The following is a 20,756-nucleotide window of genomic DNA, read 5'->3' as shown; positions in this document are numbered from 1 at the left end:
GACTCATATCCACCTTCTCGTGCACTGTAACCCATAGGTCCTTTTCTGCAGAACTTCTACCTAGCCACTCAGTCCCTAGTCTGTAGCAGTGCACGGGATTCTTCCTTCCTAAGTGCAGGACTCTGCACTTGTCCTTGTTGAACTTCATCAGATTTCTTTTGGCACAATTCTCTAATTTGTCTAGGTCCCTCTGTATCCTATCCCTACCCTGCAGCGTATCTACCACCCCTCCCAGTTTAGTGTCATCTGCAAGATTGCTGAGGGTGCAATCCACACCATCCTCCAGATCACTAATGAAGATATTGACCAAAACCGGCCCCAGGACCAACCGTTGGGGCACTCTGCTTGATACCGGCTGCCAATTAGACATGGAGCCATTGATCACTACCCGTTGAGCCCATGATCTAGCCAGCTTTCTATCCACCTTATAGTCCATTCATCCAGCCCATACTTCTTTAACTTGCTGGCAAGAATACTGTGGGAGACCGTATCAAAAGCTTTGCTAAAGTCAAGGAATAACACATCCACTGTTTTCCTCTCATCCACAGAGCCAGTTATCTCATGATAGAAAGCAATTAGGTTAGTCAGGCACGACTTCCCCTTGGTGAATCCATGCTGACTGTTCCTGATCACTTTCCTCTCCTCTAAGTGTTTCAGAGTTGATTCCTTGAGGACCTGCTCCATGATTTTTCCAGGGACTGAGGTGAGGCTGACTGGCCTGTAGTTCCCCGGATCCTCCTCCTTCCCTTTTTTAAAGATGGGCACTACATTAGCCTTTTTCCAGTCATCCGGGACCTCCCCCGATCGCCATGAGTTTTCAAAGATAATGGCCAATGGCTCTGCAATCACATCCGCCAACTTCTTTACCACCCTCAGATGCAGCGCATCTGGCCCCATGGACTTGTGCTCGTCCAGTTTTTCTAAATAGTCCTGAACCACTTCTTTCTCCACAGAGGGCTGGTCACCTCCTCCCCATACTGTGTTGCCCAGTGCAGTAGTCTGGGAGCTGACCTTGTTCATGAAGACAGAGGCAAAAAAAGCATTGAGTTTATGCAAAAAAGGTTTACACTTTTCTCATTCTGTAAAAAAAAAAAATTTAAAAATTCTTGCAACTTTAACAATGCTAGAGTCAAAAATGGCTGGGATTTAGAAGTTAGAGTTTGACATGGAAAAGGTCACCATTGTGCATGTTTTATTCTAGACGAGATTGGTTTTGCATTGACCGGCTTACGGGAAGACTTGGCAGAATTTGATTTTTATTTGTTGATAAATACACATAGATATGATCTGTTGAAATTGTAAGCATTTTTTTTTATTTTTATTGATTTAAGTTTTCTCCATTGCAGGAAGGTAGGAAGGTCACAGAATGGGGATGGGTGGGGGTAAGTGTCAGACAATAATTTATTGAATGACCATAGATGTTGAGATTCAAAAAGATAAAAGCTTTATAACTGTTAAAACACAAATTGTCAACATCACGTCAAAATATACAAAGTAAATATCCTTAAATGAAACTAATAAGTTCTCAAGCAGCATGTATCTTATTTTGCCTATCTCTAAATTTTAATTATTATTCATGGAAATATTTTTTCATCAGTTTGTTTGTGTGCAGTGAAATCTATGTTTATCGACATTTACAGACAAAAATCTAATCCTAATTGCAAAATCGTGCTGAGCATGCTCAGTAGATTTTATTCTGCTTGCTCAGTAAGTGCTCAGCTAAGGAAATGTATGCAGCTAAGTTAACTTTATAATTAGGGTCATCACCTGGGATCTGACTGAATCAAGGTGCACAGAGCAGAACCTTGACCTCATCCCCTGCACTCCATCTGAGGTTGTAAATGAGCAGGGATAAAGCCAGGGCAGTAGTAGACCTTGTGAGATGCACAGAGGCTGAGTTAAAGGTACACTGCACCAGATCCTCAATCTGGTTAAGTCCTCTTGGTACTGATCCAGTTTAAAGCTGCCTCAATCGGGCAGCCTGTATTGTATTGTAATATGGGGCAGAGTTAGGTCACTAATTGCCTGACTCTTGAGCACCTAACCTTGCAACCTGAGTGCAGCTTTTTGTATAGGATAGAGGCAGGGCCGGTGCAAGGAAGTTTCGCGCCCTAGGCGAAACTTCCACCTTGCGCCCCCTCCCCAGCCCTGCGGCAGCTCCCCGCCCGCCCCCCGCCGCCCTGAGGTGCCCCCCCCGTGGCAGCTCCCCCCCCAGGGAGCAGTGCGGCAGCTCCCCACCCCAGCTCACTTCTGCTCCGCCTCCTCCCCGAGCACGCTGCCCCCGCTCTAATTCTCCTCCCCTCCCAGGCTTGTGGCACCAAACAGCTCATTGGCCCCACAAGCCTGGGAGGCGGGAGAAGTGGAGCGGTGACTGCGCGCTCGGGGAGGAATGCTGTAAAAAAAAATTGGGGGCACCGCTTTTTGGCGCCCCCAAATCTTGGCTCCTTAGGCAACTGCCTAGTTCGCCTTAATGGTAGCACCGGCCCTGGATAGAGGTAATATATTTGCTAGAGATGGGAAGAGCAGGTGGTGTTTGTATCCTGGATTAAATTTAGATTAGAGTTTGGTTGTCTTAGCACCAAAATTTAAAAACACCACCATTTGAAACTTTGGCATTATTTCAGCTAGGAGAGCCCCTTTGCGTTTGGTTCTGACCTGGAACTAAAACTGTAGGATGTCAGTCGGGTGATCAGATACAAAGGCCGTAGCCCCCTGGAATTCAACGGAGTTTGGATAGAAGGGGATATACTCACTAGCATGCTGGCTTTTCTTTGGGATTCCTCTTTCTTAAAATATGCCTGGATTCTAGCCAAAAAGTTCAGTGCCTCCGAAATGCGTAGGCATATGATGCCATAGCACTTTGATGTTAAATACATCAAATCTCAAGGCCAGCTCAGCAGATTTATGCTCTGGCAGGAGGCCATGCTTGGATCCTGGGTGTCAGGAAAGGGCACTCTTCTTCACCATTTCTTTCTGCATGTTGTCCGCCCCCACTTGCCAGCTGTACTCCTGGAACACGCTCCTGAAGAACTGAAACTGCAGTCTACTGAACTGACCCTGCTCCATTCAGGTTGGGCATGTGCCACTCATGCAAGTTATAATGATTTGAACTTCTGCAGCGCCTGTCTTCAGAGAATCTCAAAGGGTCCTGCTGGGTTATGATTTCCACTCAAACTGCATGCCCAGCATGTTTATGGATAACATAGCTTTTAGTGACTGAATTTTAAAATATCCTGGCAAACAGACAGCTTTTCTGTATTCTGTCCCATATCCATAGCTTTTTGGATATAAAGAATAATAATTAAAAAAAATAAACCATAGTCTTGTGCAAGTTCTTCTGGTAATCTGAATAACCAGTGGAGTCCGTATAATTGGTAATAAAAGAACTAGAGGAAAGTAAATGAGGAGAAAAGTGGTTTTGCTGAGTGACACAATGAGATATTAAATAGAGAATACTTAATTGCTTTTGTTATGAATGGCTATTATTGTAATGTGGCAGCAAGGGGAAAAAAAATTGCCCAGATCCTTTTTAAAACTATTTGTTCTTCATTTCCAATTTAGCAGTCCATTACTGTGTGTGAGCTAGTTAAGAACAATAATATCCAGGGAATCCAAGCTGATTAATATGGACCAAACTACTAGAGTTTTCTGCACAACAATTAGGACTTAGGGACTTTTATGGCTGGTACAACAGACACTATTATCTATTTTGCAGCTAAAGCAGTTCATTTTATATTGCTGAAAACTATAAAGAATTAATCATTGTTATAATTAGAGCTGGTCCGACTGTTGAGAATAGTTTATTTGGTGAATTCAGCCTTTTGTTCTGTTTTCAAGTTGTCATAGAGCCCAGGATCATTTACAAAGTTTTTGTTTGTGTGTTTAATTTAGCATTGCATGACAAAAAGTTTGTGAACAAATACCAGCTCCTACAGGCTACTTACTCACAAACTGTTGCACTTAGTCAATTCCAAACAGTAAATAACTATGTAAATAGCTTTACTGGTCACATGGTATTCCTTCTGTGGAGCCATGACTGACCAAAGCACTTAAGCACATGCTGAACTTCAAGCGCAAGCAGACTTCAGCATTTGCTTTGCTCATTCTGGGCCTAGATGATTTAATTTTATAAACTACTTCTATGTCCACCCAGAAAAAAAAACTAGGCCATTTTGCTACTCAATGAATTTTGTTTCTTGATTAAATAAATCTCAGCTTCGGGTCTAGAACGTGTGAAAAATCGTGTCAACAAAACCGCACTCACATGAATATTTTCCAGGCCTAGATTTGTGCTTTTGACTCCAATCACACACTTATCCTACTTTAAATAAACATTTAAAAATTAATTGTTGCCTTCAAAGCACTAATGTTTATGGAAGGATGGTTCCTCCTGTCGCATTAGTGGATGTGTGTTCAGCTAGTGCTGACTTGAGTTCGGGGTGTGTTTGTTTTTATGGCTTCTCACATGGGAAGCGAGTCCAATCCGGGATTTGAAAATGGGGTTGCATGTCTTGCAAATGTAGTCGTCGTTGGGGAGTGGGTTTAAGGCATTGGCCTTACAAAATGCTTTCTTCTCCTGCAGACACCTCACACATCCCTCCTCAAAAGCATCTGGGTCTGTCCAGTGCCACAAGTTCCCAGGTTCTAATTTCTATCTTTCATGCTTTTCATGGTCTTCAAGGTGTCTTTATATCTGAGGATGGGTTGACCCTTAGTCTGGGTTCCTGTGCTCACTTGGCTGTAGACCACCTCTTTCAGTATATGGGAGTTCTCCATGCGGACCCCATGTCTGACCCAGTGAAGCTAAGCCCTGATGAGCACACTCTTGATGCCAGGGATTTGGCACCTCTCAAGGACTCCAGTATGGGGGATCCTGTGCTGCCACTTGGTGTTGCAGGTGGATCTTAGCCAGCGAGGATGGAAGCTCTCCAGCTGTTTGATGTGGCGTTGGTAGAGCATCCGTGTCTCGCAGCCATAGAGGAGCGAGCTGAGCACAACAGTGAGGTAGATCTTTATCTTGGTTCTGAGGCAGACTTCATGCTCCCTCCAGGGCCTGGCCTTTGCTAGGCACTGAGTGATCTCATCATCTAACAGGGTGTTGCTGCAAAGTATGCTACCCTCGTAGAAGAATTTCCTGACCTATTTAAGGGGTGTGTTGTCATTTTTGACAAAGGGTTAGTGGTGCTCGTGATGCTGGTGGCCTGGTGCTGACTGGTGCATGACCTCCATCTTTTTCAGGCTGACTGTGAAACCAAAGCATTTTGAGGCATAGGCAAAGTAGTCCATGATAAATTGATTGTCCTTGAACATGTGTGCAGTGAGGACAGAATCATCAGCAAACAGGAGCTCTCTTAATAGCTGTTCGTTAACCTTAGTGTGGGCCCGGAGTCACTGTAGATTGAATAGACGCCCATCCAATCGGAATCAGATGTATACACCTCTATCAAAGTCCTGGAATGCAAATAAAAGCATGGCTAAAAAGACAATGACAAAGAGGACTGGAGCCATTATGCATCCTTGTTCAGTGCCATTGGTGATAGAGAAGGCTTCTGATGAGTTACCACACTCCATCACCCTGGCTATCCTGCCATTGTGAAATGAATGGATGATAGCACTCGTCTTCTTTGCACAGACAAATTTATGAAGGAGTTTCCATAGGCCCTCACAATTCACCATGTCAAAGGCCTTCATCAAGTCAAAAAACACCATGTACACGTCCTTGTTCTGTTCACAAAATTATGTCCAGGGTGCCACAGCCAGTATGAAAGCCACACTGTGACTCTGGATATACCGAGTTCACTAGGTGAGAGACAAGCCTGTTGAGGACAACTCATGCAAGAATCTTCCCCACTGTAGACAGCAGTCAGAGTCCGTGATAGTTTTCACAGCTAGATATGCTTTTCTTCCTTTTGTATAGATGAACTGTGAAAGCATCCTTAAGGGCACTATACCCTGTTCCTGTATAGTCTTGAAAAAGCTGGTGAGTTTTCTGACCAGGTGTGCACCTCCACATTTGTACTCTTCAGGTGGAATACCATCAAGGCCTGCAGACATGCCTGTGGACAGAGGCTTGATGGCTTTAGTATCCTCGTCTAAAGGGGCCATGGACAGCTCCTCCAGGATAGGATGCTGCAGGTGTGAGTTAGTGACTTCATCGGACGTAGTGTCTTGACCGTTCAGGAGACTATCAAAGTGCTCTTCCCACGAGAGAGAATATTGTCTTTGTCTGTGAGAAGCCAGTTACCATCTACTGTGAGGACAGGGGCTGTACCATTGGATTTGGTGCCATACACAGCACAGAGACCTTCGTGGAATTCCTTCATGCCGTCTTGTCAGCTGCTTCCTGCAGTCCTGCAGCCTTCTCTTCCCATCAGTGGTTCTTCATTAGCCTTAATTGGGTTTGTAGTATATGTTTGGCCTCCTTCATTGCTGATTTATTTTCCAAGATGTAGGATTTGTGTGTGGTGTGCAAGGTCTCCAGTAGCCAGTCTATCTCAAGGTCATTCTCATTGAACCACTCTTGGTGTTTCTGCCTTACAAAGCCAAGAACCTTGGATAATGAATTATATGAGACAACTCTGAACTTCTGCCAGGTTGTCTCAATGGCTGAGGAGTTCTCTGGGACCTCAGCTAACAGTCTCTAGTGTCTGTTCCAACTTTGCTTGTTTGCTAGGGTCATTCATATCAGCCACATTGATCTTCTTTGGTAGTGTGAGGCATCTTCTGGGGCACTTTGGTGAGGAGTGTAGTGACACGATGCTTCTCACAAGCTGATGGTCTGACCAGCATCCAGTACTTCTCAAAGAGCAAATGATGTACACATCTTTAATGTCTTTAGACCACACAATTACATAGTTCAGCATGTGCTACTGTTTTGACTGGTATACATCCATGTTGTCTTATATTCGTTGGCACTCGGAGAGAAGAAGTTGGCTGTTGGAGTTTGACCTTCCAATGCTGTGATGGTCTAGCACAATGATCCATGTGAGCAAAGTTTAGAAATGAAGATATTGTACCAACCAACTACAAGGGCATTGTGGATGCCTTTCATCAGATAATAAGGGATGAAGGAGTCTTGGCTTTGTGGAATGGTACTTTCCCCTCCTTGCTGCTGGTCTTCAATCCTGCCATACAGTTCATGTTCTATGAAGGGTTTAAACGAAAGCTTTTGAAGACACGACTGCAGCTTACCTCTTTGGATGCATTCGTCATTGGTGCAGTAGCTAAGGCAGTTGCCACCACCATCACCTACCCCATGCAGACAGTACAATCAATTTTGCGGTTTGGACGTCACAGATTGAACCCCGAAAACCGGACACTAGGCAGTCTTAAGAATGTTCTCTATCTTCTTCGACAGAGAGTAAGGCGTTTTGGATTGGTGGGACTCTACAAAGGCCTTGAAGCAAAGCTCCTGCAGACGGTCCTCACTGCCGCACTCATGTTCCTAGTCCATGTGTCAGTTGACTCCCACACAAGCAGTAAAGTTTCCAAAGACGATGAGCTTGTCCTGGTGTGGCTCTGGTGAGATCTTCAAAAAATATCTCATTTCTGTCGTCTGAGAGTCATTGTCCATGTGTAAGCACTGATAATGGTGGCATACCATTCTCTGGACAAGTTTTATAAAGTCAATCATTGACTTCCTTGGGGAGCAAGTCAACCTTGTGGGCAATGTCAGACTATACCCTAACCCCAACTATCTCAGCTCATCCTCGGCCTGTAGGAAATGTAGCCTGCTTCCACCTCCTCAAGGTGATTTCGTCAGCCAGTCTGGTTTCACTGAGGGCAGCAACGTTTATGTTATACCTCTCCAGTGTTTTGGCAAGAAGGGCTGTTCTTCATTCCAGTCTTCGGTCACTGTCGAGAAGAATTCTGACATTCCATGACCCAACCTATGAATCTTTGTTTTTCGTCAACCACTGAGTGGGATGACCAGCCAGGAGCAGTAGCCTGTCAGGTATGGAAAGGGCAGGCAATGTTTAGGGTTCCTTTTCAGTCCCCTTTCCCCAGATTGGGGAGAGCAGCGCTGTGCCTAAAAAGGCCTGCTCTGTCACCTCAGGAGGATACCGGCTCCAGATCTGCCCTGATCTGTGGAGAATGACCATCACCCTGAGGCTGCCAGCGTACAGAGTTGTGACGAAGAGACTGCCAGCTGCATCCTCTGCCTGTCCCCTCACCCCTTCCCCATCACCACAGGACTCTGGTGAGTCGATTAGGTTAAATGAGTTAAATGAATTGAATGAGTTAGCTGAACAACCTGCACTATGAATGGATTTAAGTGAGAAAGGTTTGTGCAGAGCCTTTCCCACTTTCTCGTGCAAGCAGCTGGTGCAGTAGATGCCACAAGCAGCTAACGTGGATGCAGGATTTGTATTCAGAGTTGTCCTTCTCCTAGATGAGCTGCCAACCTGAGTTAAAGAGCCTTAGATGCCCATAAGTGTAATGATTGGCCAGTGACTGCATATCAACAGCGCCGGAACCGGGGTGAGGGAAACAGAGGGGCCATGCCCCTCCCCCCACTTTTAAAAGAGGATGGGCCATCCCCCCACTTTTTAACAAATGAAATGTGCCCTCCATATTTCTGCCAGGGTTTGTGACCAGCCACAGCCTTTCAGCACTGTGCGGGCAGGAAGCTGCTTCCAGCCGCAGGGAGGAGGAGGAGAGAGGCCCGTGGCTTTACAGAGCTCATCCCTTCCCATCTTCCTTCCCCCTGTGGCTGAAAGACAGCAAACACCTCCGGGTGAGCTCTGCTTAACTCCTGTCCCGTTCGTCCTTCTGCTTCCTGTGTTGACCTGGCAACTCCTACCTCTCCTCAGCCCACCCCTCCCTCCTCAGCCGGCCAGGCAGCCCATGGCATAGGGACACCACTGGGCTGTGATTTGTTCGCAGGGTTCAGCCAGTGTGTGCCCGCACCATGTCCAACCGCCTTGGGCCTGTAGGGGGTGCCGTGCTGCAAGGAAGGGCTGGCGAGCCCCGCTGCCGCCCCCGCTATGTACCCAGTGGTGGTGGATGTGGGCAGCACGATGCTGCGCTGCCACATCTACAACAAGGCAGTCACAGTCAGAGGCTCCAGCAGGAAGAAGGTGAATGGAGGGAAGAAGGGAGGAGGCTTCTGTGGGTAGGGGGAGGAAACTCAGCCCCACTCCCTACTACGTGCTGTGGGGGTCGTCTTCTTCCCCTTCTCCTCCCCCACCCCATTCCGCCCGTGGGCACGGTGTAACCCACGCACCCCCCCATCTGCATCTTGAAGATGGGGCCTTGCCCTCACTCCCTCCCCCAGCCCTGCCATGCATTGGCCAGACCCAGACCCCACCCCTCCATGGACAGACTCTGCCCTCCACACCCCCGGAGAGGGGCTTTCCTCACCTTCCTGTGGTGGTGGCTCAGACCCTGCCTCTCAGCAAGGTTAATTCCTACGGTGCAGGGGCTCTGTTCCAGCTCCTCCTAGTACAGGCTGCTCCTTTTCCCACTAATGGTGCCAGAACCAGGGGGGCCAGGAGGTCATGGCCTCTCACATGGGAAGCGAGTCCAATCTGGGATTTGAAAATGGGGTTGCATGTCTTGCAAATGTAGTCGTCGTTGGGGAGTGGGTTTAAGGTGTTGGCCTTACAAAATGCTTTCTTCTCCTGCAGACACCTCACGCCTCCCTCCTCAAAAGCATCTGGGTCTGTCCAGTGCAACAAGTTCCCAGGTTCTAATTTCTATCTTTCATGCTTTTGCTGCATATATAATGCAGGTTGCCCTTATATTGCCATCACAAGGCATGTCCTTCATTGCCGTTCTCTCTGTTGACACTAATGTGTTCTTCTGCATTGTCTGCCGATAAAGACTTTGTCATAACCCTAGCAGGGAGGCCTAGCGGGTTCCTCAGACTTATCCAAGATGTGACCCAAGATTAATGGAGGGCGGGAACATCACACTCTTCCCGTACAGACCTGTCAGATCTTCCTACTGCCCTAACTAATGTGCATAAATAGTAATAAATCTTCAGAACATCCCTTTGAGTTAGTTAAGGACTGTTACTATGATAAATATGACTCTGAAAATTAGATGTTATCACAGCTATCACCAGTAATACTGCTAATACTGTAGCCATGATATTGAATGCAAATTGAAATAGATTTAACCAGTTCAGTTGCATACTGGGACCTAGTCTGTAGAGAGAATTATTCCCTTTTATTTTATATGGGTGTGAAAATGGAGGTTTTGGTACTTGCTTATGGAGACTAGCTCCCTTGTGTACTTGGCAACTGCAAAACTTAAGAGGAATGTTGACTATCAGTGAATGCTAATTGCTAAAACTCAGGCGAAAAAAGAGCATTTAACAAGTTCTGCCTCTAACCAATCTTTTCTCGGATTATTGCCATTTTCATATCCAGAACATTTTAGCACCGCTAAATGTGAAAAAATGCGTACTTGTTATCTACCATAATTACTCACACATTAGCTGGATAAATGACTGCAGCTTTACTCATACCTACGAAAATTCAGCCTTGAGAATGTCAAACTTCTTTCATCAGCTGAATTGTTTTGTGAGGATTATGTCCAGGAACACGTGAGCATGCATCTCAGGCAATAATAGTTCTCTTTTCCTGTCTCAGTGAAGGACAATAATCATTCAGTGATTTTTTTCCCCCTCATTCTTTGGTTTGTTGCCATCAGACTCTCAGCAATTTCATGGAAACCCATGGGCCCAGGCGCCAATCCACTTTTTCTATCGGTAACAATGAATCAAGTTTTCTAATCAGTGTTGGATCCCTTCCATGGATATAGCAACTTCACTTCTTTTAGAATCCGTAACTATACATAGATTCTATGTCAAGTTTTTCATCCATTGACCACAAAGCACTTTGCAAAGGGTACTCATTAGTCTCTATTTTACGGATGAGGAAGCTGAGGCAAAGAGAAGATGCAGCCAAAATTTTCAAAAGAGGTCATTGATTTTGTGTATTTTTGGTTGTTCATCTTGGGACAAAAGTCCTAACTGGAACACAAGTCCTAGAGCTGATGAGAACTGGCTGCAAGTGTTCAGCTCTTCTGAAAATCGGGGCACTTGCATTTAGATGCCTAATTTAGGCACCCAAGTTTGAAAATGTTGGCTTTCATTTCTGGAACCCACTAGTACTTTAACCACCTTATGCCTTTTTTTATTCATAATACTCCATTTCCAAAGAGCAATAAAGTCACATCTTTTTGTTTAATCATGTTATTTTGTACCCTATTTATAGTGATAAGAATGAACAGAAAGGCTCCAACTCCATTTACATAACAAAAGCTGAGTCTTGTAAGCACTAAACTATTGTATTAACAAGAGAGCACTGGAAACACAAATGAGGTTAATTTTGTGTGTGATAGTTTATTTTAGATTCAATAGCTGTGGAAGTAGCTATTATTTGAGAGTACTAGAGGCCAGTCAATTGTTAAGACACTAATTTAAAAGTATGTTGCTTAATATTTTTAAAATTATGAATCTGATCTATTTACAAATGTGTTGCAAAATACTCTCTGCTTTTTCTAATCTCAAAATCACAATGAATAAATTCCCTGATCCCCTTTTTGCAATGCTGGGTGCACAGCACGAACAAAATAGGCAATGGTGATTTTAAAAAGCATCCAACAAAATTAATTTGAAAAGCAACCCCATGCTTTCAATCATCTTTCCAAACTGCCAAAATGGAAGTGTGCAACTTGTGCAGGAAACCAATGCTTCCCAGTCACGTTGAATTAAGTATGCTGTATTGCCAATGGGGTGTGAGGAGTAATCGGAGGAAGTGACAGATGTTACAGCTACTACAAATTAATCACTGTCCATACATGAATACCAATATTTCTGTCAGACATAACAGCATATGGAGTTTTACTTTACTGCATTGGTAGCATACATTAATTGGTTCAGGCTAATTAAAGCTTGATTTATGTTATGAAGCAAAGGGAGAGAACACAAATGCACAAGTCTTGAGGGACTGATGTTGCCTTTCGGGCCGAATTTTTACAGCCGTCCTCAAATTTTGTACAAATAACAGCTTTCCAAATGTCATATTTTGCAAGTTCTACAGCAAAGAATATTGAGTCAAGAATGATCAGTGCCTTTTCTCTGCCTTCCTTCAGTCACTCATATATTTATAACATTAAAATATTTAACTTGAGCTGTCCTGAGATGTACGGATTTCATCTGAGTAACCCCACTATTAAATTGCGGTAACCCTTGTTCCTTCCCGTTATCTGCCTCTTGTCAGTCACTCCCATTCTTGTCACATTTAACTTGGAAACTTTCATTTGGCCACCAGCACAGGATCGTGGGAGCAGAACTGGAGGCAGGTTGGACATCTATTAGTTCTTCTGAAGGAGAAGCTGCAGAGTGATTGGAGCAACAAGCATTCAGGGCTGGTTTTGAACTATCTTTATTAATTACAAACAAGAAGAAACGTGCACAAGTGCACCCTGTAATTTACTATGCCTGAGCACCATCAGGAGGAGCTCATTCCAATTCCTGACAAAGAAAATGTGTCCCTTGATGTTCTCTTCATATTGCTTTGCCCTTAAAAGTGACCTCGTTCACTGACGCAGTGCAGATTGATGATAGAGCATGTCTTGCTTTAAACAAGAAGGTGGTGAGTTTCAAAGGTGCCCCAGGAGGTTAAGCACTCAAATCCCATTGTAATTCAATAGGAGTTGGGTGCCTAACTTCCTTAGGTTCTGCTGAAAAAAATCCAGATTAAATTTAGAATCTGTCATTTTCAAAACATGCCCTCAGGGGGTGGAAACATAACTTGTTGCAAAAATGTGGTGGAAACTATGACTCCCAAATATAAGCTGTTTTCTTTTAATAAAACAAGTACATGATAAGTGGCTAAAACTGCTCACTGGGAGGAATTCCAGGTGACATTTAATAGACAGCAGCCGTCCATTGGCTCTCACATCCATTTCTACCGGTTGCTAAAATAGTGCTTTTCAAAACACTAACAGCAAGATTCTGGCTGTTGCAACATGGCTGAAAAAAGAGAAGGGAATCATAGAAATGTAGGACTGGATGGAACCACAAAATGTCATCTAGTCCAGTCCCCTGCATTCAATGCAGGACTAAGTAATAATAATTCCTGACAGGTGTTTGTCAAACCTGTTAGAAAAAAACCTCTAATGATGGAGATTCCACAACCTCCCTAGGCAGTTTGTTCCAGTGTTTAACCACCCTGACAGGAAGTTTTTCCTAATGTCCAACCTAAACCGCCCTTACTGCAATTTAAGCCCATTGCTTCTTGTCCTATCCTCAGCAGTTAAGGAGAACAATTTTTCATCCTCCTCCTTATAACATCCTTTTATGTACTGAAGACTGTTATCATGTCCTCCCTCAGTCCTCTCTTCTCCAGGCTAAACAAACCCAATTTTTTCAGTCTTCTCTCATAGGTCATGTTCTCTAGACCTTTAATCATTTGTGTTGCTGTCCTTTGGACTTTCTCCAATTTGTCTACATCTTTCCTAAAATGTGACGTCCAGAACTGGACACAATACTACAGTTGAAGCCTAATCAGCGTAGAGTAGAGTGGAAGAATTACTTCTTGTGCCTTGCTTACAACACTCCTGCTCATACATCCCAGAATGATATTCCCATTTTTTGCAACAGTGTTATACTATGGATGGAGGTAGGGAGGCTTTGCATGGAGGTAGGGGGGCTTTCTTTAGCCTCTATGTGTCCCTATGCAGGGACAATCAAAGAGAAAATGTTTGTGCTCCCTAAGTGAAAAGATTGAAGGGTAGCCAAAGCATGCCACACTCCCATAGGATCATGGATCAGCATGTTAGAATGGGGCTGTCTTGTAGCTGGAGGCATTTGCTGGGGGGCGCGCATGCTGCTCCTGTACTTAGATCACAGGCTCTTCAGGGTATGGACCATCTTTTGGTTCTGTGTTTTGTACAGTATCCTGCACAGTGGGGCCCTGATCTCTGATTGGGGCCCTTAGACACTACTGCATTGCAAATAATAAATAACCTCTGAAGGATATGTAGGATCCACTGCTTAGTGGGCTTCCAGACTCAGGTCAGCATGCCTTAGCCCTGCATAGACAGTTTCCCTATGGCCGTGGTTGCTGGAATGGTGCACCTCCACTCATACCCCTGTCATGGCGCTGGATGTAAAAACCACGCTAAAACCTCATTCATTTAGCTGTGTAGCTCCATATGACTCATTTGATTTTCAGTAGTAGGTGAAATTTACAATAGGCAGAATAAGAATATGAATACACACTCCCCATATGAACATAGCAACATAAGAATGGTCATACTGGGTCAGACAATGGTTCATCTAGCCCAGCATCCTCTCTGATTACTATGGCCAATACCAGATGCTTCAGAGGGAATGAACAGAACAGGGCAATTATCGAGTGATCCATCCCATCTTGTCCAGTCCCAGCTTCTGGCAGTAAGAGGTTTTGGGACACCCAGAGCATGGGGTCGTATCTGTGACCATCTTGGCTAATAGCCATTGATGGACCTATCCTCCGTGAATTTATCTAATTTTTTTTAACCCAGTTATGCCTTTGGCCTTCACAACATCCCCTGGCAATGAGTTCCACAGATTGACTGTGCATTGTGTGAAGAAGTACTTCCTTATGTTCGTTTTAAACCTGCTGCCTATTAATTTCATTGAGTGACTAATGGTTCTTGTGTTATGTGAAGGGGTAAATAACACTTCTTTATTCACTTTCTCTACACAAATTATGATTTTATATACCTCTATAATATCTCCCCTTTGTCTCTTTTCCAGGCCAAACAGTCCCAGTCTTTTTAATCTCTACTCGTATTTTTAATCTCTACCCGTACAGTTCCATACCCCTAATAATTTTTATTGCCCTTCTCTTTATCTTTTCCAATTCTAATATATCTTTTTTTGAGATGGAGCAACCAGAACTCAATGCAGTATTCAAGATGTGGGCATACCATGGATTTATACAGTGGTATTATGATATTTTCTGTCTTACTATCTATCCCTTTCCCAATGGTTCCTAACAGTCTGTTAGCTTTTTTGACTGATACTGCACATTGAGTGGATGATTTCAGAGAACTATCCACAATGACTCCAAGATCTCTTTCTTGAATAGTAACAGCTAATTTAGACCCCATCATTTTGTATGCATAATTGGGATTATTTTTTCCAGTGTGCATTACTTTGCATTTATCAACATTTAATTTCATCTGCCATTTTGTTGCCCACTCACCCAGTTTTGTGAGATCCTTTTCTATCTCTTCACAGTCAGCTTGAGTAATTTAGTATCATCTAACCCTATCTTGAGTAATTTAGTATCATCTGGAAACTTTGCCACCTTACTACATACCTCTTTTCCCACATCATTTCTGAATATGTTGAACTGGACAGATCCCAGTACAGATCTGTGGCAAACCCCACTGTTGACCTTTTCTCCATTTCGAAAACTGACCATTCATTTCCTACCCTTTGTTTCCTATCTTTTAACCAGTTACTGATCCATGACAGTGCCTTCCTCCTTATCCCATATCTGCTTATTTTACTTAAGAGCCTTGCAAAGGATTTCTGAAAGTCCAAATACACTATCTAGATCACCCTTGGCCACATGCTTGTTGACATCCACAAAGAATTCTAATAGATTGGAGAGGCATGATTTCCCTTTACAAAAGCAGTGTTGATTGCTCCCCCACATATCTTGTTCATCTATGAGTCTGATTATTCTATTCTTTACTATATTTCCAACTAGTTTGCCTGGTTCTAAAGATAGGCTTACCAGACTATAATTGTGAGTAAGAATGTTTTAGGTACAGATGTACCATAGCTCAGTTTCTGACTGCCATCTCCATTTTAGGAAATGCACTATTTGTGTCATTGACTGGATGCATGAAATTAACAGCATTATAAACATATATTGACTGCAACAGTTACATAGGAACATGTAGTTTCTTAAAGGATTAAACTCTTTCACTTTATAAACTAAGGGTTGGATTTTGTCTGGCCTCTTCTCCAAAAGGTCAAAGAAAACTGAGCCAGGGACAAAGAGTAAGCCCTGTGATTTGGGAAGATTCTCTTCAGCAGGTTTGCACACACATAACTGAGGGCAAAATTTAACAGTACGTTTTTCAGTGGAAGCAGGGCAATTTTGTTCACATAGCAGAAGCCAACAAATTCTCTTACCCATTTATTTACAGTTACAGATATACATCAGTAAAATCAAATCCACAGTGCCGGGGAACAAGAAAGCAATATCAAGAAGTCAGGAATAATTAGCCTGTCATGCAAGAGTACAGAGAGGTGCCGTGTATCAATATCAGCAATCAGCAATCTTGCTCTGTAAATATTTTGGTTAGCAAATTAGATTTACTTCAAACAGAAAAGAGGGAATTAGAAAGAATAATGATAAAAATATGTGATATAAAACTATGCCTCGCTTTGTTTGGGCAATATAACACCATTTTTCATTCTGGTTTTCGTTAACTCAAATATATTTTTAAAAAACCTAAACGAAACAGACACACAGAGATTACTGCCTTTACAAAAATTACCAGACACCTCAAGGGTGATTTAAAAAATAAAAGAGAAATGAACTAACTGTGCATGTTCCTCCAAATGGTTGATGGCAAAGGGGTATTCAACAAAGAACTGATTGGAAATATATTTTTCTATATATTTGTCTCAGAAGAGAGTAGAGTAAAACCCTTATAGAGGAGTCTTGTAGACTGTGATAGGGATGAAATAAATACAGTTTCATAGAAATTACTCTAAAAGCCTATATAACTTAATAGAAAATTATATCCCTTCTATTATGGCAGGGTGGTGGTGGTGGTGAAGGCTTCATAGTTGCAACTGCGTTTCTATGTTAAGTCCAATTTTGCCTGCCCCCATGCCTGTAAAATACATACTTGTCATCTGGGCCTGAAAATTGATATGTAGAAGTGATTGGGTTTGTTTAAAAATTTGGTCGACAGGAAAACTTTGAGACTGGAGCTCAAAATTGGAAAGACGAGCCCAGGGAAAAGGCACTAGAAAGGCAAAGTTTGAGAGTTGTGAGGTGAAATTCATTCTTTTTTCTGGGCACTGCACAGATACAGAGGCTATTTCTACACTGCACCTGGAAGCAAGCCATCCAGTCCAGGCAGACAGACCCACACTAGCGCCACTCAAGCTAGCATGTTAAAAATAGCAGCGAGGATGTTGCTGCTTGAGTGGTGACACAGGCTAGTCACCTGAGTCTAAGCCTGCCCCTCCCCCTGATCCAAGCTCAGGTGGCTACCTCTACCACCACCTCTTCCACAACATCCACATTGCTATTCTTAGTGCGCTAGATCAAGGCATGCTGCCAGCTGCAGTGTAGACATACCCATAGGAACAGAGAGGCCCTGCCTATAATAGTTTAAAACTTATTTTTTCTGATCCCCCCCATCCTCCTGCCCCCCCAACTGAAATCTGAAAAATATATTTAACACCAAATTTGGCTACATAAAGAATCCTCAGTTAAATTCAGGTGCTCAGAAACTCCAGTCTTAATGACACAAATGCTCTCCTTTTGCTTGAGTTATGTGACTAATTCCAGGGAATGTGTTGCTCTGTGTTTACCTTGAACAAGTCTCTTTAATCTCAGTAGCTGCCTGCAGAACTCTCTTGATCAGAGATTGTGTTAAAACCAATCATTAATGCTCCTCCTTGGGCAGCTAATGTCCCAGTTTTGGAAATAGGATCTCTTTCTATTTTCTTCTCCCATTCTCCTATCGCAAAGGGCCCTGTCCTGGAAAGGGGAGTAAATCAAAGGGATTTCTCATATAAAAATGTGCTTCAACAGAGTGGAGCCTGAATTCTCAGCCCTAATGTGTTTAAAGTGGAGGAACCCCTGCTTACCTAGTCTGGTACTGCTGCTATGGGGGATAAGCCATGCAGGGAGTATTATTATTATTTATTATTTCCATTATCATAGCTCTTAGGAATGTTAGTCATTGACCAGGACCCAATTGTGCTAGATGCTGTATAAACACAGCACAAAATGACAGTTCCTGTCCACTTATAGTCTAAGAGACAAGCAGTAACAGATGGATGCACACCGGTGGAGGAGTACGGGGAAACAATGAGACAATATTGGTCAGCATGATAGGCAATGGTCTCAGTACACCAGCAGCATAACCATGGTGAATGCTGCTTCCCTCTTAGTCCCATTCACCGTGCCCCAGCAAACATCCATGTTCCTCAAGAAGACACACCACTATGTCACAAGCATGACACACAAGAGGTGCAGAGTGCCCATGCTCTAGGGTCTTCTCTCTCCTGTTCTGAATTCCATTCTCGGTGTCTCTGAGGGCATGTCTTCACTACCCGCCGGATCAGCGGGTAGCGATCGAGCTATCGGGGATCGATTTATTGTGTCTAGTGTAGACGTGATAAAATCGATCCCTGATCGCTCTGCTGTAGACTCCAGAACTCCACCGCAGCGAGAGGCGGAAGCGGAGTCGGCGGGGGAGCGGCAGCGGTCGACTCGCCGCTGTCTTCACAGCCAGGTAAGTCGACCTAAAATATGCAACTTCAGCTACGCTATTCGCGTAGCTGAAGTTGCGTATCTTAGGTTGACCTCCTCCTCCCCCCCCGTAGTGTAGACCTAGCCTGAGATGTCACTGAGCACATTAACTTTATATAAGATTTCAAAGCCAGTGTTAATCTTCCGAGATTTTCTTCCCCCTGCATATCATTCACTCCTGCCATTTTTATATATAAAAAAGGACTTTTATACTGGAGCAAAGACTTAAAAAAACAGACCATAGATGAGGACGATGATTACTCTATATCTTACTCATTTCCATGTTGGCAGAAATTAGTGTGTAGGCCTTTCACTTAGAGGATAAAACACAAATTAGCAAACAGTTTTGTTTTCTTTTCTTTTCTGTCAGTTTGTTTTTGTCACTCATTTCCTGTATTCTGCCTCTGACACTGCAGGTAGATATTGGTGTTTGTTAGCATTTTAATTCTTTACCAAGCCTTGTTCTTCCTGCTTGAGTCTACAGCAAAGGCCTAATCCTAGTCTCCACATCATGAAATACATCTAAGGGAGCTGCATATGAACAAGCCAAGAAATGGTCACAGAAATAATCCAAGGTGAAATTTCCCATCTGAGACAGGGAGAGGCCCTTGGCCACAGTCATTCCCCCTAGGGGCGGAGAGGTGGACCTTAGCCACTATGCTGTCCCCAACACGGGTGGGGAGCCAGCCCTCAAGCAATACACCACTTAAGTCCCATCTGTGCCTTCAGTAGGACTTCAGTGGTGCATAGACCTTATGCTCACCCTCTGTGCAGGATGTGAATTTCACTCTGAGTTATTTCTGTGAATATTTCTTGTTATTTTGTGGATAGTCCTTAAGTCCCACTGGAAGCCTAGGTGGTATATAAACCTAGTGCTGGCTCCCTGCACAGAAGGGACATCACCTTGGGTGAATAATTTTGTGTTATAAATACACTCGAGAAAATTGCAAGCTATTCAGGGACAGTTGGTGAAAGACAAAGGTGACATGAATTGACTGTGATATTATGTGACTGTGAATTATTCGCCCAGCTCTAGTCAGTAAGAGTATTAAAAGTGAAAGAATTCTATAAATCTAATTTGGGGAGGGCTTCCTGCATTCCATTCAGGCCTTGATCTTGCACTTAAATCTTCTTACCTGGAGCCCTGCACCTGTGCAGAATCCCATTGAAGGTCTGCACTAGCCAACCCCAGTGCAGATTTGGGGGCCTCTGCTTTGGCAGAAAATATTACTACCTAGATCTTATGTCGTCTTTTTATTAGTAGACCTTAAACTGCTTCACAAAGGAGGTCAGTATCGTTATCCCAGTTTTACAGGTGGGGAAACCGAGGGCTAGTCTACACTACCCGCCCGGATCGGCAGGTAGAAATCGATCTCTTGGGGATCGATTTATCGTGTCTCATCTAGACAGATAAATCGATCCCCGAATCAACGCGCATACTCCCACCTCGTCAGGAGGAGTAAGCGCCATCGACGGGGGAGCCTCTGCGGTCGAATTGCCGCCGTCCTCACAGCGAGGTAAGTCGAATAGGATACGTCGAATTCAGCTATGCTATTCGCGTAGCTGAATTTGCGTATCTTAAATCGATCCCCCCCCCCAGTGTAGACCTAGTCTGAGACACAGACGGGGGGCAGGGGGGAGGCATAGCTTGCCCAAGATCCATGGCAGAGCTGAGTGCTGAACTCAGCTCTCCTGAAACCCATTTGGAGCTTGCTCCATTAATCCACAGTTAAGCTATTAATACTCAGCTGCATGTCTTTGTTCTCACGGCACTAGCATAGTGGTGCAGCATTTGGTTTGCAAAACGTTTTCCCTGCCATTTTAAGAAATGAGTGAAAGTATTTTTTGTTAATGTTTGGTTTTGTACCAACACCACCACAGCTACCTCCTTAAATAGGAAGCCTTTATTTGCTGGGTTAACTCCTTGTAATGTACCTTCGGCACTTAGTCTTGCGCCATCAAAGTCAATGGGAGTTTTGTGACTGACCAGTCAATACAGGATCTGGCACTAAATAGGTTTATGTGTCTGTTTGAGCCTGCAAGGTTCTGAGGCTTTTGCAAGGAACTTTATGGGCCATTTAACTTTGCTGCAATAATTTTTAAGAATGCGTGTGTATAGGTTTTTCTTCACTGATTTTTTAAACTATAACAAATCTGATTTTAACAGGATGAAGCCAAATTCTGAGAAGAATTATGCAAATTATCCAGGTTTACTTTACCTTTTTTGAGTATGCTTGG

General features: G+C 43.7%; 2 protein-coding genes across 9 annotated transcripts in view; both read left to right on the top strand.

Moving 5' to 3' along the window:
* DPP6 (dipeptidyl peptidase like 6) overlaps nucleotides 1–20,756 on the top strand; it is a 767,813-nt gene that overhangs the window by 548,401 nt on the left and 198,656 nt on the right. The gene's annotated exons all lie outside the window — the stretch shown is intronic.
* On the top strand, nucleotides 4,918–7,525 carry LOC128832802 (peroxisomal membrane protein PMP34-like). The gene is made up of 2 exons (XM_054020422.1): nucleotides 4,918–4,999; nucleotides 6,990–7,525. The coding sequence occupies exons 1-2, from the start codon at nucleotides 4,918–4,920 to the stop codon at nucleotides 7,523–7,525; spliced, it is 618 nt and encodes a 205-aa protein (XP_053876397.1).

The sequence above is a fragment of the Malaclemys terrapin genome, chromosome 2 (assembly GCF_027887155.1).
Source record: "Malaclemys terrapin pileata isolate rMalTer1 chromosome 2, rMalTer1.hap1, whole genome shotgun sequence".
Classification (NCBI taxonomy): Eukaryota; Metazoa; Chordata; order Testudines; family Emydidae; genus Malaclemys; species Malaclemys terrapin.
Note: the sequence above shows the minus strand (reverse complement) of the source record. Positions and strands in the feature narration are given on the sequence as shown.